This window comes from Eriocheir sinensis, chromosome 27 (genome assembly GCF_024679095.1).
Source record: "Eriocheir sinensis breed Jianghai 21 chromosome 27, ASM2467909v1, whole genome shotgun sequence".
Taxonomy (NCBI): domain Eukaryota; kingdom Metazoa; phylum Arthropoda; class Malacostraca; order Decapoda; family Varunidae; genus Eriocheir; species Eriocheir sinensis.
In genome coordinates this window covers 4,912,051-4,935,776 of record NC_066535.1, presented here as the reverse complement: position 1 = coordinate 4,935,776, position 23,726 = coordinate 4,912,051, and the positions used below count along the sequence as shown (strand labels likewise).

Sequence of the window (23,726 nt, the reverse complement as noted above, 5' to 3'; positions counted from 1 at the left end):
ATTAATACTACCACCATCACCATAAAATACCATAGTTATTCACACCAGCAGTCACAGCACCATTCACTAGCATCACTTATCAAGAAGGGTTAAGAGAAACAACTATTTATTCATTTGCACTTTATCGGTGAAGCGAAAGACCATATGATGTACACAAAGGTTCAAGCGTCACCGTGCACGAGAGTTTGCAGCTGCTCTACGATGCTCCTCTCCCGCCTCAGCTGTCGATACTAACCCCAAAATAAAATTAAAATAAAAATCTACACAGGAGTAACAATATTGCGGAAACAACAAGTATTTCTTTTACAATTTTAGTTTGGGGTTGAATTTCAGTAACAAAAAATAAATAGTAATCAATAGTAACAAATAATATACAACGTCAACGGTTTGCGCAATACCAATGACGTTGAAGACACGTAACAACAATATCAACGGACAAGACGGAAAACATTACGATAAAGAAACAACCAATTCTAACAAATCATCATCAAACAATAACTAAACTAAATGAGTATTGGTGTTTCCCTTGTCTTACCACCAAACAATACTGGGGAGCACTTCGCTACGGCTTAATTGAAGGTACGCGGCAGGTGGATCCAAAGGTGTGTACGAATGTGAAGGTGCGGAGTCGTGAGCACCAATTAGTGTAGAGGTGAGTGTCCGGGCGCCAGGTGGAGGGAGAGAGGGACAGGGGAGAGAGAGGAAGTAGGACATTTTGACTCTTTGCGTCTTATTCCTTATATGCATCATGTTGTTCCTTGTTCCCTGTAATAGTTTATTCTCCTGTTTTTCCTTCCTCTCCTCCTCCTATTCTCCCTCCAGCTCCTCCCTAGCGCAATATCAGTTCAGAATTAGGTGCTGCAGGTGATTACAAATATGAATGTTTAATAATTGATTTCTACCATAAGCACCAGCAGCACTACCACCACTGTCCCTCGCCAAGCACTATCACCGGCCATGCAAATACCAGCATCAAAAACACAATCATCTATTCCCGCCCACCACCACAACTGCGACGAAGATTATTTGAGACATTTCCTTTATTCTTATATTTTCATATCTTCTCAGAAGCTTTTATGCTCTTTGATCACCATGATTACTGCCCAAAATCACTCTGATGCGCTGGTCACACCAGGTTATACTCTCGGGCTGTCTCGAGGCCTTTTCGTGACTTCTCGTGAAGCAAGATGGTATACAGCCAAGGTTCAAGATGACCTGACTGACTGTCGGTCACGACAAAGTTTTCGTAAAGCTAATCCACAACAGAGTCCCTTATGTCCCTTTCATGTAAATAATAAATAATAAATATAGATAAAAAAATCTAAATATATAAGCCTATGCAATTCCAACATTTAACCAAACCTGCTATCAATGCAAACAATGAAACAATGCTCGAATGTTTCACTCACCGATGATTTCTTCGTTTTCATAAATCAACAACTCTAGCAATCATGACGGCACACTTCGATGTAATGCCTCAAGAAGTCCAATTTGTGGACTGCTCAACCATCCTCGTGTACTCTTAATTACATAAAAAATATAACATGAAATAGTTTTACACGCTGGTAACACGCCGCAAGTGTTTGTGAGGCTTCCCTCATATGAGTAATTCTAACCACCTATCATTATTTTTTTTGTTCGTTAGTCTACAGAATTAGCATAATGCCTCTTTCCCAAAGGTATCTCCAGCAACCTCGTCCACACGCTCCTTGGCTCGTCATGGTGAAGTGGCGCCAGTCGCTTGCCGTGGCCGCTTCAAACACTGCTTCAGGAGCCGCATTGTTCGAACCAGCTCGCGGCGACGCTCGGGACAACCTCGCCCTGCCGGTGCCTCCCCGCCCCGCAGCTGCTCCGCTCGCCTTACAACTTCCAAGCTGACTTCATCATCTCCACAAAATACTCGTCCTCGTCTATGGATTTACTGACTCCAGAGTAATATTCCAAAAACTCCTCTTTTGTCACCTGTGGGACGGGGAAGAAAGTGTAAATTTGCATATCAGTAAAAGCTTATGCAAAGAAAATAAATATATGAAAAATAAACATATTTCATCCCATTCCTTCTTGCAAATATTATCCACACACACACACACACACACACACACACACACACACACACACCGTGACAGTGATTATTTTCAATTTTTTATTCACATTAAATCTAACAGTATTACAGCATCAGAAGCTTGGCCTTTCATTGGGCATTTTAATATCCAGGAAATAACTGGACAACCTCACGCACGCCTCAGGAAAGATCCCATACCAGGCACATGAGTAGCTGGAGGTAGTAATGCTTTTCTGTGTAACAGACCACTTACACATGCAAATACTCAATTCTTCATGCACTGGTTGTTACTGTAGAGTATCGCCTTAATGTCCTTTAATCAATAAGGAACTTCAGTAAACTGCTGTTACTTTTCAAAAGGTTAAAGGCTTTCACGTCGAAAATATTTGAGTATCTCGTCTGACTCACTTGGGTGTTGCCCTTTCGAATACCAACACTTGCCGTGGCTCAAGACAGCATTGGATATGTACGTGTACGGTTTGATCAATGGTTATGTCTGCCCGAAGCGAAGGCTACTCATTGTCCGTCAGCGACTGATCGAAGAGAGGCGATTGACTACTGACGGGTGAGCGTGTTAATCTATCGTCTGTGCGTGTCATAGATTAACAGAAAGGAAACTAACTAGTATTCAAAATATTCTGCCGTATCTCTCCTCTAAGGCCAGTGGGGAGAGAATGATACAAGCTTCACCCATTCGCTTGGGTGATGCAACACTTCTCTGTAAATAAAACGCTCTAATCCATCAGCTGTGCGTGTTATAGACTAACAAAAAGGGAAACCAAACTAGGATCTAAAATACCCTGTTGTATCTCTCCTCTGAAGCCAAAGAAGAGAGAAAGACACAAGCTTCATCCATTCGTTAGGGTGATGCCATGGCCTCTCTGTAAACAAAACTAGGTCATGGGAATGCGGAAAGGTCACCATTATCCCCGGAGGCACACCCCCACCCACCTGCCCGTCAGTCTTGGTGGTGCCCTCGAACCGGCCCAGGAATTTAGTGAGAACGTCATCCTCCGACATTTCCCCGGCCAGGACTTTGGGGTGGTTGGAGGCGTCGTAGTGCCCCTTGACGTCCTCCAGTGTCACCATGCCGTCCCCAGATTGGTCCAGCTTGTCGTAGGCCTCCAGCACTATGGCCGTGCGATCCTCCGTCAACTCCGGCTGCCGGGGGAACGGACAAGAGACTACATCAGGCACATACCTTCATTTTGCAATAAACACACTAACATACATGCAGACACACCAAACGAGCTAGAATATGCTGTACTCTCAACATGAAATATCTACAAAGTTAACATGAAGCGAATAACAACATCAAAGTAATAGTAAAAGAAAGTACACTCGTTATTCAAATCACAACGCTTGCCACTTCATTCCTAAGCTACACCAGACAGCCTCAGATATTCACCCTCAGCTTGTCGAGGAATTCGTCGTAGTTGACGGAGCCGGTGCCGTCCTCGTCCATGGAGCTGAAGATCTCGGTGACTTCATCTTCGGACAACTCAAGCCCAAAGTTATTCAGAGCCTCCGTCAGCTCCTCTTGGTTCAGGGTGTGGCTGCCGTCATCATCGGATATCCGGAAGAGCCTGCAGGACGTGTAACAAGGGCGTGGGTATCTAAACATGCTCAGGAACTCGTATCATGGGACGTGGGATCAATTACAGGGACTTGTCTATTCCTGCTGGCTACTTTTGTACAGGGACTTGTCTATTCCTGCTGGCCACTTTTGTCTTACCATATAGATAACCTAAAGTCATGTTATCCAGCTATTCCCTTAGTCCCCATACACACATGCAAGAGCCACCACCTTCAGATCATCAAAACCTCGACATCAATACTCGTACATTAAGGTATCACTTCCTACAAACACCAAACTCCCAAAACATCCTAAAAAAAAAACATGAAGACATCCCACTGAGGAAAAATGCCCCTCGTCACCCAAACTAACCTAACCTAACCTAACCCTCTCCACTACCTTCCGAACTCACCAAACTTTCTTCTTCAAAAACCCCTCCACCCTTTAGGAACGCTGCCCCTCGTCACCCATCCTTCCCTTCTATACACTACCTTCCCAACCCACCAAAAAATCGACCTATAGGAACCCCCTCCCCCTCTTTAGAAACCTTGCCCTTCACCACTCAACCTCCCCTTCTGCACTGCTTTTTAAACACACCCAAGCATCATCATTTAGGACCCCTTTCCCTCTTTAAAAACCTTGCCCCTTTGCCACCCAACATTCCCTTCTAGACTACCTTCTGAACTCACCCAGACGTGGCTCTTTATGACCTCCCTGCCCCATAAGAACCTTGCCCCCTCGTCCCCTCTCTGCACTACCTTAAGAACCCACACAAACATCACCCTTTGAAACCTCCCTCCCACTTTCAGAAACCTTGCCACATGTCACCCAACCACCCTTTATACACTACCTCCCGAATTTACCCAAGCATCATCCTTTGGTTCCCTCTTTTCCCTCCTCTCTAGAACCTTGCCCCTCGCTTCCCAACCTTCCCTTCTACGCTACCTTCTGAACTCACCCAACACCTTTTAGGAACCCCTCCCTCTTACAGCCTGCCCCTCACCACCCAACCTTCCTAGCTGCACTGCCCTTTGAGCCCTACTTAACATCCCCCATTAGAAACTCCCACACTCTTTCGGAACCTTCCCCCTCACCATCTAACCTTTCCCTCTCCACTACCTTCCGATCCCAGCCAAATATGCCTAATTTGGACTCCCCCACACTACTCTTTACGACCCCCCTCCACCCTTTAGGACCCCCCTCCCCTATTAGGAACCCCCTCCCCCCTTTAGGAACTTAGGCACCTATTGTCAGACACTTTCGTCTTGCGCATCAACTATTTCCAAGGGCCAAAAAGGAGAGATCAGTCGGGATCTAATGACTGCCCTTTTAGGTTCATGATACGGAAGAAGGGTCGAACTATCAGAAGGAACATAAAACTATAAGCTACTGGAATTGCCTAAAACTCCTACGAAAGCCTTGTGAAATATGAGAGGTTGGGTGCCGAAAGATTTATGAATATGATACTTTGCCCCTCGCTCTCCAACCCTCCCTTCTGCCCTACCTTCCGAACTGCATGATGCCGTTGTAGCCGCGGGTCAGCAGGAGGCACCGCAGCTTGTCCATCCCACTCTCTGCCTCGTCGGCCGCCGCGGCAGCTGCCTCCTTCATCTCATCTTCGCGAGTCATGCTGGGAAGAGACGGACAGGAATGAGACAGGTATAGCAGGTCGCAGAGAGAGAGAGAGAGAGAGAGAGAGAGAGAGAGAGAGAGAGAGAGAGAGAGAGAGAGAGAGAGAGAGAGAGAGAGAGAGAGAGAGAGAGAGAGAGAGAGAGAGAGAGAGCGCATGCATACTTTTAACACATCAATCTATTATAGCTTCGATACTGATTGCAACATTAAAGTCAAATAAGCAGAAACGTCAGCTACTGAAAACCATTATCATTATAGAGAAATAAATGAGAGAGAGAGAGAGAGAGAGAGAGAGAGAGAGAGAGAGAGAGAGAGAGAGAGAGAGAGAGAGAGAGAGAGAGAGAGAGAGAGAGAGAGAGAGAGAGAGAGAGAGAGAGAGAGAGAGAGAGAGAGAGAGAGAGAGAGAGAGAGAGAGAGAGAGAGAGAGAGACTTCATTGTGGCCTACTTTCTTCACTCATCTTCTTAAAAAATTCATGCATTCCGGCCTGGATAGGACTGGCATTTCTTTGACCTTAAAAAACCCCTCCCTCCCCTCCCTCCCTCCCTCCTTCCCCCATCCCCCCCTCCACCTATCAATGTCAAGAGCCGTCCAGGGGAGAGTGATGTAGTAACGAGTCTGGACGCCCCGTGCTCCGCCTAGGTTATGAGCCTCAGACACGTCATGCTTGTGGCTAGAGAGAGAGAGAGAGAGAGAGAGAGAGAGAGAGAGAGAGAGAGAGAGAGAGAGAGAGAGAGAGAGAGAGAGAGAGAGAGAGAGAGAGAGAGAGAGAGAGAGAGAGAGAGAGAGAGAGAGAGAGAGAGAGAGAGAGAGAGAGAGAGAGAGAGAGAGAGAGAAAGGAAAGGAAAGGAAAGGAAAGGAAAGGAAAGGAAAGGAAAATAAAGAAAATGGCGAAGAAGAAGAAGAAGAAGAAGAAGAAGGGAAAAAAGAGAGAGAGAGAGAGAGAGAGAGAGAGAGAGAGAGAGAGAGAGAGAGAGAGAGAGAGAGAGAGAGAGAGAGAGAGAGAGAGAGAGAGAGAGAGAGAGAGAGAGAGAGAGAGAGAGAGAGAGAGAGAGAGAGAGAGAGAGAGAGAGAGAGAGCATATTATTAAAGCTGCTTAAAAACAAAGAATGAATAAAAGAGACTTGCTAAAAAAAAAAAATTGCTTCCGTTTTTTTTATTGGAAGCAATCATCATATTTTCTTTTTATTTGTCTTACTTGTGGTGTTATTGTTTTTATTTTTAGAAGGAGTAGTAATAGTAATAGTAATAGTAGTAGTAGTAGTAGTAGTAGTAGTAGTAGTAGTAGTAGTAGTAGTAGTTGTTGTTGTTGTTGTTGCTGCTGTTATTGTTATTGATCTTCGGCTCGTTTCTTCTTTTTTATTATTTTATTATTTTCTTCTTGTTCTTTATGCTCTTCTTTCTGTTCTTGTTTTTACTTGATCTTCTTGTTCTTCTTCTTCTTGCTCTTGTTTTTGTTTTTTTCATCTTGTTCTTCTTTATGTTCTTCTTGTTTTTGTTTTCTTATCTTTCTTGATGTTCTCGTTCTTGTTCTTCTTCGTCGTCGTCTTCATCTTCTTTCTCATCTAATTATTCATCTACTTCATCATCTTCTTTAAGCTTCTCCTCCTTAACCTCCTCCTCTTCCTCCTCCTCAATAACCTCAATAAATACATTTCGACGGAAACAGATCTTAATAATAAATCGGAAAAAGTAATATTAAAACTGTATAATTCGCTGGTTCGAACCCATCTAGGGTACTGTGTACAGTTTTGGTCTCCCTATTACAGAAAAGACGTAGAAAAGTTAGAACGGGTTCAACGGAGAGTAACAAAAATGATTCCTAGATTGAGAAATGTATCTTCTGAACAAAGGCTTAAAGAAATAAATTTATGCAGTCTATCAAAACGAAGAATGCGAGGCGATCTAATAGAAGTGTTTAACATATTTAAAGGACTCAGTGATATGAATGCGGAAGATTACTTTACAAATGATCGATCAAATAGCACAAGAAGAAATAACAATATCAAGATAAGTGGTAAAAGATTATCGTCGCACGAAGCCAAACACTTCTTCTTCAATCGAGTCGTTAATGTTTGGAATTCCCTACCCTGTGACGTCGTTTATAGTACAACAGTTACGACCTTCAAGAATAGATTAGACAAGTATTTTGAATCCAACCAGCAACTAAGATATTACTTATTGTCGTAATAACGTTAAGTTCTTTCGAATACTGGTGTCCTTGTTCGTTTTTATAACCCGGTTAGTGGTAGCAGTAATGGTAGTTCTTTCCTCTTTCCTACATAATTTCCATGCAGTTTTTCCATGCTGCATAGTTCTTTTTCCATTCCTGCCAGCTTTGGCTGAAGGGATGAGGGGGTGGGGAGGAGCCTTCGCCTTTGCTGTCCTTCATCTGCCACTTTTGATTAGATAGTTAGTGTAGCTTGTCACAAACAGCCTCGTAAGGACCATCATGTCTGCTGTTGTTTGTTCTTCCTTTGTGTTCCTTTGTGTTCCTCATCCTCCTTAATAACCTCGTTTTCCTCCTCCTCAGTAACCTCCTCCTCTTCCTCCTCCCTAACCTCCTCCTCCTCTTCCTCTTCCCTAACCTCCTCCTCCTCCTCTTCCTCTTCCCTAACCTCCTCCTCCTCCTCCTCTTCCTCCTCTATACAAGCCAGGTAGTGCTATCAAAAGGTATTCGTGATGTTTGCTTGACGTCACGCATCCGCCCTTCCCCCCCAGAGGACATTTAGATCCCCTCCCCCTGAGTGAGCGTGGCCTTTCGGTGTGCGCCAGGAATGGATGGCCGAGGCCATGGCGAGTTATTTTCGAGAGCGCCAGCTAATGCCCTCAAATAGTAATGAGGAGGGTGATGACGGGAGAGGAAAGGAGAGGAATGGAGGAGAGGAAGATGACGATAAAGAAGAAGAGTCTGGGAAAGGAAGAGTTAAGAGGAGAAGAGGAAAAGAAAGGAAAGGCAAGGAAAGGAAAGGAAAGAAATGGAAAGGAAAGGAAAGGAATAGAAAAGAGAAGAGGGACGGAGAATAAAAGAGTAAAGAAAGCAAAGGATGAAGAGGAGAGAAGAGAAAAGAAAAGGAGAGGAGAGAAAAGGAATGGAAAGGAAGGGAAGAGAAAGGAAGGGAAATGAGGAGAGAAGAGAGAGGAGAAAAGAAATGGGGTGGCAGAGAGGATGGGAGAGCAAGGGAAAGGAAATTTAAGTAAAGGAAAGGAAAAGAAAGGAAGGGAAAGGAAGGAAAGGAGATAAGAATAAAGGGAAGGAAAAGAGAGGAGAGGAGAGAAGAGTAGGAAGAGGAATGAGGAATGAGATCGATTGTAGGCATGACATTCCAAACCTCTTCTAAGCCTAGTCTAAAGGTTAGGTTAGGAATGGATCCACAACCTTACCCACGCCTTAGAGGATTCCGCCGCTCACTGCAACTATACTCTCTTTATCCATTTTCGAATTATATATCGTCACCTTCGTAAACAAAGCACCTAAGTCATTATTTTCTACTTTACAGGAAATCAGAAAAAGAACGGTCATTATTTCATTTGGCTCAAGATTTAGGCAGAAATGGAAAGGCCAATTCTAGAACACTCAAACCCTGAATGACGAAGGCAACTATACAAAAATGGGCGTCACATGTTGAAAAATTGATGTAAACAAAAACCTGGAAATCGCTGAAAAATGACTTAGGCGATTATTTTATGAGGGTGACGATATGTTCTCCCACCCTCCCCATCCTTAGTCCTCCGCTGTCATTCTATTTTCTTTCTCCTTTTTCGAATATTATATCCACGCATTTCTCCCTTTCACCACTCCCTCCCTCTCCTGCTCATTCTTATTTCTTAGTCATCTATCTTTCCCTCTAATAGACTGATAATCAAACCCATATCTTGAAAACTTTCCCTCTGTCTTTCCTTTTACCCCTTTTCTTATTATTAAATTGACATATTCTCTCTAACAGACTCAAAACCTAACCCATGTCATTGAAACTTCCCCACTGTCTTTTTGAACTAATTCTTATGGTTAAATTGATATCCTCTCTTCCTTTTCCCTCGTTCTGTTTCATTCTCTGGCTGTTTCCCATTCCCTATGACTCCCTCTTCTCCATCATCTCATTTAGCGATTGCATGGTAGGGTAAGAAAGAGAAGGAGAGAGAGCTGATAAATGGACAGAAACTATATATAAAGAAATAAAAAGAATAGGATTAACGTAAAGGGCGGTCCAAGAAACCTAAGAATAAGAGAAGAGAGTGAGATGACAGGTCAATAGCAATGCGTGTTGGTAATGAGAGAGAGACAGACAGACGGACAGACAGACAGGCGTGACGTGAAGGCGAGGTGTTGTTTGCTGAAGTGTGGAGGCAGAGGGAGGGAGGGAGGGAGGAGTAAGGGCGGTGGTGGTGGTGGTGGTCAAGGAAGGGAGTGGTCGAAACTGGGTCGGTGGTGATGACGGTGGTGGTGGTGGAGGGAGGATTGGGGGAGGTGGCAACGAGGTGGGTGAGGGAGGGATGGAGGTGGTGGAGGGGTTGCTAGTGATGATTGAGGAGGTGGAGGGAGAAGTGGAGGGGTGTTGGTGGTGGAGGGAGAGGCGAGGTGGGTGAGGGAGGGGTCCAGGTGGTGTTGCAGGTGGTGATGGAGGAGGTGGAGGGAAAAGTGTAGGGGCGTTGATGGTGGAGGTGGCGGCGAGATAGTGTTGCTGGTGGTGATGGAGGAGGTGGAGGGAGAATTGGAAGGGTGTTGGTGGTGGAGGGAGGGACAGCGCAGGCTAAAGAGGCTGTTCCTCATGCTATTAGTCATGGCTCGTTCAATCATTTTAATCTTTCAAGGCCACAGGAGGGCTTGTGGGAAGGTTGATTAACCTCAGGGAGGACCTTGTTCAGTGGCAGTGAACTTTTGCAGCAAAGTTTCTTGGCTGTTTTGATTTTTCTTGGTGGATCTGCGTTTGGAAGGTTTTGATGGTCTCTATTAAGTGAACTCGAGAGAAGGCTCATTCGAGAAATAACTGCTTATGCCCTGTATCTGTCGGCTTGGCTTTGCTTTTTTTTGTTTTTTGTTCTTTTGTGTTCGTGTGTTAGAAGAGTGTGAAGAGTCAACGTTGCTGAGCTTGTGTTCAGCTAGTAAAGACTTGTAAGACTTGTATCATGTCTCCTCTCTTCGTCTCGTGAAGAGGTTTGAAGAGGTTGAGTCGCTCGAGTCATTTTCCGTTCTTCTTTGGTATGGTATCAGTGTGGCGTGGCGCGGCGCTCTATCGTCATCAATTCAAGTGTCTCAAATAATGTCAGAATTGTAAGATTGTATCGCATCCAGTATGGGGCCTTACCAGCGAATTATACAAGGATAATATAACATAATTCGTCTGTGTTTCTCGTTCCTCGATATGAACCCAGTATTTGTATTCTTATTTCTTGACAGGCGGACTGTGTTGTTTTTGTTTTGTTTCAGTCATTGTGATGGTGTGACCCTTCTTCCTCTCTTGCACTGCACAACATGTAGTGGTGGTGTGGTATGGTATACATGTTGTCTGCTGATATGATCGGATTTACACATTTTACATTTGAATTTGGTTCTGCCATTTTTCGACCACTGAGTGACTGAGGTCCAGGTCTCTCTCTCTCTCTACTCTTCGCAGCAGTTCGTCGTCGCCCACCCACCCACCTTTGTGTCGTCGGCAAATTTTGAAAGATTGGATTTTAATCCTAGTTCTAGGTCGTTGATATATATGATGAAAAGTATGGGTCCCAGCACTGACCCCTGTGGGGTGTTGTTGCTGGTGGTGATGGAGGAGGTGGAGGGAGAAGTGGAGGGGCGTTGGTGGTGGAGGGAGGGGTCGAGGTGGTGTCGCTGGTGGTGATGGAGGAGGTGGAGGGAGAAGTGGAGGGGCGTTGGTGGTGGAGGGAGGGGGCGAGGTGGTGTTGCTGGTGGTGATGGAGGAGGTGGAGGGAGAAGTGGAGGGGCGTTGGTGGTGGAGGGAGGGGTCGAGGTGGTGTCGCTGGTGGTGATGGAGGAGGTGGAGGGAGAAGTGGAGGGGCGTTGGTGGTGGAGGGAGTGGCGAGGTGGTGTTGCTGGTGGTGATGGAGGAGGTGGAGGGAGAAGTGGAGGGGTGTTGGTGGTGGAGGTGGCGACGAGGTGGTGGGTGAGTTAGTGACGTGTTATAGGAAATCAACAGAATACAAAAACACACCAGACCCAAATACCTGATATAACCTCACCCCTGTTTTTTTCTTTTTCTTTTCCATCAATATTCTCGCTTTCTCACCTCTCGCTCTTGTTCTTATTATTGTTCCCCTTTTCTTCGTACGGGAAAGCAATTTTTATAATACGTTCTTTGTGCTTGCTGTGAAATATTACCCCTTCACACTCCATCCTTTATCTCCTTCCTTTCACATTTAAATTTTCGGGAAAGGAACCATCGCCTCAGGTAATGACGGTAGTACGATGGGTCAACGGTGACGTCACTGACCTTTACGTGAAGTATTTTATAGAAACTTTGATGAGGTGAATGAAGGAGGCGCGTGATGGAAGGAACAAAACAAGAAATAAGTACTCCAATTAGTAATATATACAACACACGCACCTTGCATAAATAATAATGAAAGTTTCGCCATTGTACCAAAGTAAGAATTCAAAGTTGCCTTCAGTCAGATGTAGATGTGAGTCAGAAAGTATACCTACAACCCCTGTGTGTGGCGTGATACGGAAAAGCTAAACTACAAACACACACATTTGATTATTCATAGCGTCCACGCCGTCTAGTTTTCACTCCGTCTATTCTGTCGCTCATAAAGTGGACGATAATTCCAAGGGCAGTTGTATACCACTATGTATGCGAAACGTTACTTAGAGAAAAAATATACACCTTTTTTTATTATTTCTATCGCCTATGTCCTCTAGTTTTTGTGTGCCCTCTATTCTGTTCCTCAAAGTAGATGTATAGTTTTTAAGGGGCAGCTGTAGTAGAAGTATGTCGCGTTACCTGGAGAAAAAATACATACTCCATTTATTATTTCTATCGTCCATACTCTAGTTTTTTGTATACTCTCTCTCTTATATCACCCATAAAGAAGATAACAATATTAGGACCAGCTGTACCACCAAGTATGAGTCACGTTACCTGGAGGAAAAAAATACACACGCCATTTGTTATTTCTATCATCCATACTTTTGTCTTTGCTCACTCTATTCTGTAACTCATAAGGTAGATAGATAGATAGATAGATAGATAGATAGATAGATAGATAGATAGATAGATAATATTCAAGAGCTTCTGTACCACTAAACATGTCAAAAAATAATATACTCCTTTTATTATACATCTTTATATTCACCTTCTAATATTCACAGTGTCTATATTCTCTAGGTTTTGTTCATTATCTGTTCTATCGCTCATAAGGTGGAGGATAATTTTAAGAGGAGCTGTATCACTCCAAGCGTGAGTCACGTTACCAAGAAAAACCTACATCGATTTTGCTTCTCCTGAAATAGTTACCTTCCCCGACTTTACGTAATACCACTTAAAGGTCTTCCGATATTTTGTTTGGGTTTTATTTTTATTCGTCTAAGCCTCGCCCCAAATATTTTTTTTTCTTTCCTTGATTTTATGTAACACCACTCAAAGGATTTCGATAACTTGCTTAGGGTGTATTTCAATTCGCCTTATCCTGCTCCGAATGAGTTTTTTTCCCCCCGACCTTATGTAACAATACTCAAAGGGTTTCTTACATACAGCTTGGTCTTGACTGTTCTCCCCAAGCCCTTTACTTCCATGCGAATGAGTTAGGGAAAGCCACACTCCTTTCCCTGACTCTTTGTAATATCACTGAGAGGACTTGCATATTATTGTCTGATTTACATTTATTCAGTATTGCACATCTTCCTTATTCTTCCCAAGACGTCTATTTTCATGCGAAGTAGTCGGAAAAAGCAACATTCATTTTCAAGGCTTTATAATAGCATCACTTAGAAGACTGCCTATTGTCTGGTATGAAAGTCGTCGAAAAAAAAACATTCATTTTCAAGGCTTTATAATAGCATCACTTAGAAGACTGCCTATTGTCTGGTTTTCATTCATTCAGTATTACACATCTTCATTATTCTTCCCAAGACGTCTATTTTCATGCGAAGTCGTCGGAAAAAGCAACATTCATTTTCAAGGCCTTATATAGAACCACTTAGAAGACTTCCTATAATGTCTGGTATCGTGGTTTTCAGAATCACGTATCTTCATTATTCTCCCCAATCCGTCTATTCCCGTGTGAATGAGTCAGAGAAAGCAGCGTTCCTTCCCTTGACTTTATGTAACACCCGATGGTCTGGTATTATCTTTATTCTTTATTATTACACATTTCTCTCTCTGTGTCAGTCGTCCCAGAAGAACTAGTATCAGAACGCACCCCAATCCCATGCCCTCTGCGTGTCTGAATTAACGAAACGCCTAATACACAAATTCTCAATCATTTCGGAGCTCACAATCTCACATTTGATAAGATTTTTTGTGAGATTGTTGTGGATGTTTCCGTGGGTAGTTTTATGAGCCTAGTGATAGTCTGACAGTTTCCGCACCATGAATACAAAAAAACAAAAAGCACTCATGAGAACCCGACTAACCTCCTTTGTGACCCTTGGAAATATTTGTTCTGAAAGCCGAAAGTATCTGAGAAACGGACCCAAGACTCGATCCGCTTTGATACGTGTTCGGGTGGATTATCCTTACAACTGTTATAGACCGCCCTCATTTACAACGCCCTTCGTGTTTTCAACGGCACCCTTTGTTTAAAACTGCTCCTCTAAGGTTTAATGGCAATCCTTAATGTAATCCGGCACCCAAGAAAACCAGCAAACTTAACAAATTCACAACAACCTCCTCCGCTATTTTCTGTCGGGTAAAAAATACTTCGCTTGCAAGGGAGGTGAGACAGACCATATTCACTATCGACAAGGAGAGTGCAGGGGGCGGGGGGCGGCGAAGGGAAGAGGGGAGGGGGATTGGAGAGGGAAGGGGCGCGTCGCTCCTCCCTTCGCCCCCCCTTCCACATGCCGGAGACCCCATTCCAGGTGACTTTGATCGAGCTTCCCCTCCCGGACACGCCCCCTCTCCCCCTCGACACCACAGCAACCACCTGGGACACGTACACATCAACACCTGCATATTTACATACATACATACATACATACATACGTAGGTGCCCGAGCAAATATAAGCTAAATTGCGCTAAAGTCATAAAAGCTGAAATATTTAAGAGATGAAAAGAATTACCATGAAATAAAATGTCAGGAGTTGAGAGAAAAAGAAAAAGGTTAAAAGCTCCAAAATAATGCATTAAGACCATTAGCCGGAATACAAAGTTGGCGATAATTATACACCCTGCTAAAAATACCTAGTGTGGAGTTAATGCATACTTAATAAACCTTCTGGGGCTTTCTTGACGTTTTCTTTCTAACCTCCTTGACTACGCAGGTGATATCAACTCCACACCTGTCTAAAAAGAATAAAAAAAGATACATACAAACAGACAACATTTATTTTGGAGGGGTCATCCTGTCCGTGTGTGTGTGTGTGTGTGTGTGTGTGTGCGCGCGCCCCCTCTGTGTTATTAGTCACGCTTGCCATGGACGGTAAACTTATAATGAGCAAAATTCGTTGTATCAGGCACGCAAGTATTGAGTGTAAACTACTTCGAGCCGCCGGATGATGTATTGGTATTCTTGTGTGAGGGGGGGGAGAGAGAGAGAGAGAGAGAGAGAGAGAGAGAGAGAGAGAGAGAGAGAGAGAGAGAGAGAGAGAGAGAGAGAGAGAATGGGTACCCTGACCTAGTAGTTTGTGTGTGTGGCTCGTCTGAATATTTCGCAGACACGCACACGAACGTCCTGAGAGCGATTCCGAGTCACGAGAGTAGGAAAGAAAGCAAACAAGGACTCACGATTACCTACACAGGACAACAACAAAATAACAACAAAGAAGACGAGGGATAAGCTTCATTTTTTTCTTGTTTTTTTCTCTCCCCTTGCGCTGTAATTCACGTGCGTGCATCTCTGAGGATTAGAGTTAAGTCTTTCCATAAATATGTTTTGTGTTATAGTCGGAGAATAAGATGAGAGAGGGGGAAAAGATTTACAATGCATATGCAGTAATATTTATAAGCTATACATAGATCTTGTAAGTTCTGAAGTCTTCCCATAAATATGTTTTGTGTGAGTCGGGGGAGGGGTGAAAGAGGACGAAGATCTACAATGCATGTGCAGGGATATTTCTGAGCTACATAGATTCTGTAGGTTAGCTCTTGTATTCCAAAATATATAAACAAGTGAGGTCTTTAAAAGTATACAAGTAGATTTCTGAACTACATAGATTCCGTAAGTTAGGTCTTGTTTTTTTTTTCTTCTAAATATATATCCATTTGCAGTCTTAACTATAAGTACGTAGATTTTTTTTTTTCAGTATTTCGGGTGCATTTTTAACATTGCACTTTTATCCCTAATTGTACGTCTTTAAACGTGCATCCTTTAGTATTACTTGTGGATTTTTCAGTAATGCCTCCATGTTTTTGCCTTAACCATGCAGTCTTCACTACTAAGCGTGAACTCTTCAGCATAAAGCAATTTTTTTCAGCAGTGAGCGCTTATTCTCCACTACACCCAATATTTGTCAGTGTAAAATGTAGGTTCATATCCATCTATATTTTTTAGACTTTTCGCGTGGGATTCTTTGATCATCTGCACTTTACCTATGATTTTTTTTTTACGTATTCGCCTATGGCGCTGCTTGGCTTTCTTGATGGGGCCCGATGGTCGGCCCCAGCCCGTTGTGGCGCAGGCAAGTATTTATAGTGGCGCTATCTTGTATTGGCTTATGCTGCCCCCCCGGAGCTCATCTTTGATCCTAGAATCTTGAGTCCGGGTTGATAGGTGGTCTTCTGGATAGCATGTGGGTAGTCTTAGGCACTCGACGGTGACTGAAAAATCCCAGCTTGTGGCACCGGCCAGAGCGCGAACCCGCGTCGTCCTGGACGCGGCGCCGTCACGCTATTCACTCAGCTACCGCCTCCCCAAAACTTGCATGATAAAGACCTTGAACTTAACATCATTGTCCAACGTAAATGCATTCCACACCCCTAAGAGCAGCACGTGCCTAGCTGGAGTGCTTCGGTAATTTATTTGCACGCGAATAATACCACGGTACGCTTAGCCATACTGCGTCCCGTACTAAAGCCTCAAACTATGCATTACCCAGCGTTATGAGCACCCCACGACTCCACTACGAGCAGCGGGTGGATGGGCGGAGTGCTTCGGGGGCTAAATAAAGCATTGCGTGCACTTAGAGCGCTAGTGAAGTACCCCTTGGCTGCTGTTATCTACTTCGTTTATTATTTATGTTATGCTGCTTCCCAAGGCGTTACACGTGGCAGGAATTCCTGGCCATGGGTGGCTGTTTTGCGTGTGAGGGGTAGCGCACGGGAAACGGCTCAATGGCTAAAAACAAAGGCAGTAACAAAAAAGTCCGTTATACGCTGCTCAAAAAAAAAAAAAAAAAGAAAGAAAGAACGAGAGGCTAGAAAAGAGGGCAATTTTGGGTGGAGGTCAATTTTGGGTGGAGATCAATTTCGGGTGTTGCGTGTGGGTGTTGTGCATGAGTGAGTGTATTGCGTGAGTTGTGTTAGTGTTGCATGCGTCTCCTCAACGTCTTAATTACTAGGTTTTGTGTTTGTTTAGTACACGGCGTAAGCGTTTCCATGACTTCCAATTGCTCTAAATTATCCATATGCACTTGCTAATGCACACACACACACACACACACACACACACACACACACACCAGGGCGTGTCACATGCGTTGCCTAGCGACCACCGAGCAAACATTCCATGATACAGAGGCGTCCGCACTTCACACCTCGTTCCCCTCTCCTTCTCCCTACTCCTCATGCCCTTGTCCCACATGACCTCCCCTCGCCCTCTTCTTCCTTCTCCTCTTCAGCCTTCTCCTCCTCCTCCTTAACCTTTTCTTCTCTCTTCTCAACCTTTTCCTCACCTTCCTCCTCTTCAGCGTTCTCCTCCTCCTCCTTAACCTTTTTGTCTCTCTTCTCAGCCTTTTCCTCACCTTCTTCCTCTTCAGCCTTCTCCTCCTCCTCCTTAACCTTTTCGTCTCTCTTTTCAGCCTTTTCCTCACCTTCTTCCTCTTCAGCCTTCTCCTCCTCCTCCTTAACCTTTTCGTCTCTCTTTTCAGCCTTTTCCTCACCCTCCTTTACCTCAACCTGTATCTTCTCTTCCTTCTAATCATGATCGTATAGTTCTCATTCTTTTCTCCGCGTTCCATCTCATTTTCCTTCTCCTTCTCCTCTCCCTCAGTCTTTTCATTTTCTTCCTTCTTCTCCTTGACTCATTCTAATCACCCGCTTTCTATTCCATTTTCCTCTTCCTACTCCTTCTCCTCCTCAGCCTTTTCCTTGTCTTCCTTCTTTTTCTTCTCTTCTTAATTGTGATCGTAATCCTGATTCTACTCCCCGCGTTCCTCCTCTTCCTCAGCCTTTCCCCCTCTTCCTTCTCTTCCTTGTAATCATGGCCGTAATTATAATTCTGATCCCTACGATCCATCCCATTTTTCTCCTCTTCCTTCCCCTCCTTATGATCATGCTCGTAATTCAAATTCTGATCACCGTGCTCCATCTCCCTTGCCTCCTCCTGCACCGTCAGCTACCTCAACCTTCATATTCCTTTCGTTTTTAGTAATTAGCACCATTGTTCGCCCACCTTGACTCCTATAATAATGGTCTACGATTTTTCTACTTTACTTTTCGTCAGCGAAAGGAAGATATCTATATTGATATTTCCATGTAGCTTACCGTCTCATCTACTGCATTTTTCTATTTTTTCTGCCTTACTGTCTTCGCTACATTTTATACATTTATAGCCCACGCTCGGTGCCCCAAAAGTAGACATTTCGATACATACTTCGCCGCTCACTGTGTCATACTCTAACTCAAGCATCACTTTGTCACGAGGAATACGTTGCTCTACTTCCCCACCCCCTAAACTCTCTAAATGCTCCTGATGTAGCGTCACGCTTAGTTTGTTGGTGTTATTAAAGTCCCTCATATAGTACTAATTCATGTTAGTTTCACACCACCTTTGCATCTCATGTAATTGCTATACGCTGTTCTGTCAGCTGCTCTTCTTAACATGAAGCCGATGCGTCAGTCATATCATATGTCTGTCAAACTTACCTATTGATATTTGAATTTGGGGAAGAAAACAAGTTTATGTAGTTAAATCTAAAGATAATATAAAGTTTTGCAAGGGTTTATGCCTCACAATACGATTTTATACTGTGAACTCATGCCTTGCGCCGCCTATCTTTTTTGTTGCCCTTTCATTCCGAAAAAACACCAAGTTTAATTACTGGCACATTCTATTTACGTAATAAGTTAAACTCCTGCATCAAAGCTTTCTTACTGTCCTGCCACATTAGATATCATGTCGCCTCATTCGCTAATCGTTACCTCACAGCCGACACTCGGCGGCCTGGGAACTTCAATGATCTGGGTGCACTCGGCGGGATTACTGCGGCAACAGTCTGGGGTTAGAATATATATATACATATATATATATATATATATATATATATATATATATATATATATATATATATATATATATATATATATATATATATATATACATATATACATATATATACATATATATATGTATGTATATATATATATATATATATATATATATATATATATATATATAGGGCAAAAAAGTTGGTTGACAATACTCAGTAAGTGGACTAAGGACATTTACCTGAGGCCGCTACTACCAAAGTCCAAGAAATGCAAGACTATGCCCCCGCCCTTCTCCCCGGCAGCCCAGGACGTCTGCCGCCGCGGCGTTAGCGTGACACATGACACACGAGCAGCGGCTGTCACGCTCCGATGTGCATCGTGATAAAGAGCTCGTAATACTCTCCACAGATTCAAAAAGGAAGTTGCGTAGACATCATACAAATGTATACTGCAAACATGCATATTCATCTTCGCATTATAGTGAACTGCCTTAAAATATTCAGTAAATGAGATTTTTCCTAAATAAGGTTTTACTAACTAGGGATATAACCTACTGGTTATATCCCTAATACTTTGTGATGAGTAACTCCAACCTCACTTACATATCTTGCTTGTTGCATTAATTTTAAAGTCATTTTCATCATGACCTGTCAGTTTAACGGGTGAATCTCACAGGAGGAAGCAGATAATATTACAAAATAAAAAAAGGACGTAGAGTTAAACATGTTTTGAGTGATCATACCTCTAGCAGCTTACGGGAAACTTCTACCCTCTCCACCTCCCCCTTCCCAACACACCTGGACTGTATGCAGGTGAACGGAGCAGCGGGAGAAGCGTCTGGACGTCGCGCAGGTCAGGCGAGGAATGCCTGCGTATGTGAGAGGCGCTGGCTTCTCTCCGCCGCTGCCGCCTTGCAAGTTGCCAATTAATCCAACATCAAGCTCTTCCTGATGCCTGAGGGGATAATTGCACCAATAAACTGCAAGCCTTGAAGGTGGATGGTAGATAAAAATCTCTACATGCTAGGTAAATGATAAACCAACATCGACAGCTTCGGCTGACTACTATATCTATAGGAACTGACTCTACCCTTTATCAAGTCAATAATAAGCAAATATTCAAAGCATTCCGCTGTTAATGATTTCAGCGCGTGGCCAGCAAGGTGGACAGCCATGTTGCCTCAAAACCCCAAAATGTTTTCCTCAAGATAAATGATAATGAAGCCGCTGCCGCCGTTGTTTGTGTGACGCGGGAAAGGTTACGCCAACGTGGCTTTCCTGGGCGAGCGAGGTGAGGGCAGCTCGGACACCTACACGACGGGAGGCGAAAAACAGCAGCAGGAATGACTGACACATTTATTATCAGATGTTTGACTTCGATGTTGTCGCCGCTAAAATAATACCTTGCAGTCGTTTTCCCTTGCTGTACATCTCGATTTGCTTGTGTATAAAATGTATTTTGGGGTGTGCATAAATTGTGTTTAGTGAGAATGGAGAAGCAGTTGCATGGATTGACTTACATTCTTATAAAATATTTAACTTCAATGTTGTTACTTCTCAATAACATCTTGAAGTAGTTTTCCTTTGGACGATATTATGCTCTACATCTCGATTTGCTTGCGCATAAGGATGTATATTTTCAGGCTGCATGGATAGTGTTAATAGCAAATGGAAAAGCAGTAGGATTAACTTATATTCTTATCAAATATTTAACTTCGATGTTATTATCTTTAATTAAAAACACCATGCTGTCATTTTTTCCTTGAACGATACGCTTTACACCTCGAGTTGCTTGCATATAAAGAAATGTATTTCCTGGGTGTTTAGTGAAGATGGAGAGGCAATGGCAAGGATGTAGTGAAGGAATGCATGGATGGTTGGTCGCCTTCTAGTGTTTGACAGTCGTCGCCATGGCAACACAAGACTATCGCCCATTGATTATCCCACCGAATAAGTGCTTGACGATAGTTACTATACGACTTGTTTTCGCTTAATGTGTTTTCTGGAACTTTTCTTTCTCCGCCAGTCACAGAAACACTCTCCAAGAGCCAGGTATATTTGGTGACTGCAGATTTTGTTAATGTTTTTATTTGGTCAGATTTTGATCATTAATTTATTTGGTGATTGCAGATTTTATTGAGTTATTCGCCACAATTCTGAGGCTCTACATATCCGATTGTAAAGAGCATGCGGCATTTTTATTGAGTTTTGGTCGATGTCTGGCAGTGCATTTCAATTCGTGCCTTGATATTATCGCTCCTGCTTCTGGAATCGTTATGTTTTGTCCCCCAAAAAGCACCCACGCCAGGCGCCTCGGTACCTGCGGAACGCCACCACCACCAAGACCAAGGAGTTTAGAAGTCTAGTTTCCTTAGAGAAGACAAAGCAAGATTGAAGATTACATTTATCTTTTATATCATTTTAATTATCTAGGTACACTACTCTAATCGTACCAGGTACATATAGGGCTCCTCATTATTTTGTACGAAAGAGTCAGGATCTCCTGCAAAGAATAACATAAGCCCTCAAATACGCCAACATTAGATGCTATTATTTTTTTTTCTTTTTTAGCAACACGTGAAAACTGATGCGTATTATAACCCTCCAGCCAAGACGAGGCCATAGAGGAGAGAGCTCGAAGAGGCGGAGCTCTTAGACGACGGGGTAGGACGCCTGGGACGCGATGCCGCAGTTGTTGTTCCTGTTGCGGGACATCTTGATGTAGCCACTGTCGCCCCACGTCTCGTTCCAAGAGTTCTTCACCAGCCAGTAGTCGGACGAGTCGTCTGTGCCGTAGCCCACCGCCAGCACCCCGTGATCCAGGAACGAGGACGAACATTTCTCATCGTAGTAGATTCCTTAAAAGAGGAGGCAAATAAATACATATGCTGACTGGATCCCACAGGATGGGAATGTGCTATAACATCGTCATGTTCCTAGGATTGTTTTTAAACCATAGAAGAGCTGCACTTGATAAGGGTGTGTGGTAATAATAATGGGCAGTATAGTGTGTGTGTGTGTGTGTGTGTGTGTGTGTGTGTGTGTGTGTATTTACCTCTGCTGTAGAAGTGGAAGGTGGACGTCGAGGCATCGATGGCCACGGAGACGGGGCCCTTCTCAGCCACGGCCTTCTGGAGGTCATCTTCACTGCCGTGTTGGATGTCAACGTAGCTGCTGAGGGTGGCGCCGACGTTGTCAGAGTTGAAGCGGCAAGGACCGTTCTGAGAGCAGGGAGATGGACAGCTATGAGGTTATCTTAACAAACGGGAAAATGCTCGAAGTTTTCAAGGGAAACACGGACAGGAGTTGTATGTGTCATTTTCTGTGTCATGGAACTCACCTTGGCCTCATAGGGGTAGGATTCCTCAGTGTCGATGCCGTTGTTGTCCTTGATGTACCGGAAGGCATTGTCCATGAGGCCGCCGCCGCAGCCGAAGTTGCCGTACTTATCAGAGCAATCCACGAGGTTCTGCTCCGAGAGGCTCACCAGCTTGCCGGTGCTGAGGAAGTGCTGGCCCTCCAGGGAGCCAGTCTGCAGGAAGACCCAGCCCTCGTTAAACTTAGAAGAGTAGTGCGTCAAAGCATGACAGTAACTTCGAGTTGGTGCACTGAATAACATGCCAGCCGCATGTTATTGGTCTGAGGCGAGGTAACGCTTTGTCGATGTTACATACCATAATATGATACCACCTTCCAACTTTCTGCCCCCCCCCCCCCCTCACCTCGCCCCATGGGTTACCAACTCACCGCAGAAAATGCCCAGCAGGAGCCACACGCCTTCTGGTCCTTGACAGGAGTGACGGCGCCCTTGTCGCGCCAGTCTACGGTGTCGGGCAGTTCGTCAACGAGGGGTTGGTACATGGTCCCCCTCGGCACCTTCTTCCCGGCAGACAGGAGGCCGTTCATAGCAGCGTTGATCTCCTCGGTGGTCTGCGAGATGAGGAACACAATAAGAGTAAGCCAGTTTGTATTTTCGCACGACACAACACTTGGTATTAATGAGAAATAAAAAGTTAAGGCAAAAGAATCGTTTCAATTCATTTTAAGCTAAAACTTATGCCATCGCATTCTCTTCCCCTCGAATGTGCTAATACACTTTCATTGCTACACACAAAAACATTTTGCCTTATTACATTAGAATGAGTGGGCCAAGAGTTTCATCACTGCAGTTGTAAATCACTTTGGCTGTCTTGGCAACACGAAGACATCTGTATGGACTAAAGTCGAAAAAACAGTGCGACGAATTAAGGTTCACTGGTTCTTTCATTCATTCATATCCGACAAGCATGTCTTGATTTTACACACGAGCTAACCCATCAACCTACCATGTCACCGAACTGGTTCATCGCGAGGGTGAAGGAGACGAGGCCGTTCTCATACTGCTCGTTGTGGCTGTTGATGAACTCTTGGTTCTGTTCATACACGGACTGGCGGTAGGACTCCTCCTTGGTGCTGCGGTACTGCTTCCCATACCGTGCCTGTAGGGGGACGTGGTGAGGTGCTGCCTGTGTCTACTGACTGTGGATATACTAGATTATATTTAACTCAAATACAATGAAAAACAATTTCTATGCATAGCATCCCACTTACCTTGAACTGTTGCCACTCGTTGAGGGTCGGGGTGGCGACCGCAGCGGCCACAAGGCAGGCGAGTACGAAGACTTTCATCTGTAGACACAAGACATCGTTATTTTACCTTCATTCAAGATTAATCGACAGTTTTACAAGTGATCTCTCATATATGATAAATATATAAAAAATCTTAATGGAAAAATAAAGTACTGTGAACCAAGGATATCCCCCAAAAAAATCTATGCAGAAGACTGCACATGAATAAACCATCGCTTCCACTAGAAGAACGCCTCAATGTAGTTAGGTCCCGAAGAGGTCTCACCTTGGCAGTGTGTGTGTCG

General features: G+C 43.9%; 2 protein-coding genes across 4 annotated transcripts; both read right to left on the bottom strand.

The window, feature by feature from the left end:
- Nucleotides 1-105: 105 nt before the first annotated feature.
- On the bottom strand, nucleotides 106-21,062 carry LOC127004026 (crustacean calcium-binding protein 23-like). The gene is made up of 5 exons (XM_050871251.1): nucleotides 19,612-21,062; nucleotides 5,143-5,268; nucleotides 3,471-3,648; nucleotides 3,014-3,223; nucleotides 106-1,962 (listed from the first exon to the last, which is right to left on the bottom strand). The coding sequence occupies exons 2-5, from the start codon at nucleotides 5,265-5,267 to the stop codon at nucleotides 1,861-1,863; spliced, it is 615 nt and encodes a 204-aa protein (XP_050727208.1). The 5' UTR covers nucleotide 5,268; nucleotides 19,612-21,062; the 3' UTR covers nucleotides 106-1,860.
- Nucleotides 21,063-21,204: 142 nt separating this feature from the next.
- Nucleotides 21,205-23,726, bottom strand: LOC127004025 (procathepsin L-like). Of its 3 annotated transcripts, none has more exons than XM_050871250.1 (7): nucleotides 23,708-23,726; nucleotides 23,404-23,481; nucleotides 23,139-23,291; nucleotides 22,561-22,743; nucleotides 22,154-22,345; nucleotides 21,869-22,034; nucleotides 21,205-21,671 (listed from the first exon to the last, which is right to left on the bottom strand). In XM_050871250.1, the coding sequence occupies exons 2-7, from the start codon at nucleotides 23,479-23,481 to the stop codon at nucleotides 21,466-21,468; spliced, it is 978 nt and encodes a 325-aa protein (XP_050727207.1). In that variant the 5' UTR covers nucleotides 23,708-23,726; the 3' UTR covers nucleotides 21,205-21,465. The 3 variants fall into 3 exon arrangements, with proteins under 3 accessions (XP_050727207.1, XP_050727206.1, XP_050727204.1); XM_050871249.1 differs by lacking the exon at nucleotides 23,708-23,726 and adding an exon at nucleotides 23,653-23,674; XM_050871247.1 differs by lacking the exon at nucleotides 23,708-23,726 and adding an exon at nucleotides 23,596-23,670.

Bases quoted from the DNA above. Each gene is read 5' to 3' on its own strand.
- LOC127004026 (XM_050871251.1), bottom strand. From the start codon at position 5,267: ATGACTCGCGAAGATGAGATGAAGGAGGCAGCTGCCGCGGCGGCCGAC. The intron at 3,649-5,142 runs GTAGGGCAGAAG...CACGTCCTGCAG, and splicing joins GGCATCATGCAGTTCGGAAG to GCTCTTCCGGATATCCGATG. The intron at 3,224-3,470 runs GTGAATATCTGA...TTCCCCCGGCAG, and splicing joins AATTCCTCGACAAGCTGAGG to CCGGAGTTGACGGAGGATCG.
- LOC127004025 (XM_050871247.1), bottom strand. From the start codon at position 23,655: ATGGTTTATTCATGTGCAGTCTTCTGCATAGATTTTTTTGGGGGATAT. The intron at 23,292-23,403 runs GTAAGTGGGATG...GTCCCCCTACAG, and splicing joins ACGAGTGGCAACAGTTCAAG to GCACGGTATGGGAAGCAGTA. The intron at 21,672-21,868 runs GTAAATACACAC...TCCTCTTTTAAG, and splicing joins CTTCCACTTCTACAGCAGAG to GAATCTACTACGATGAGAAA.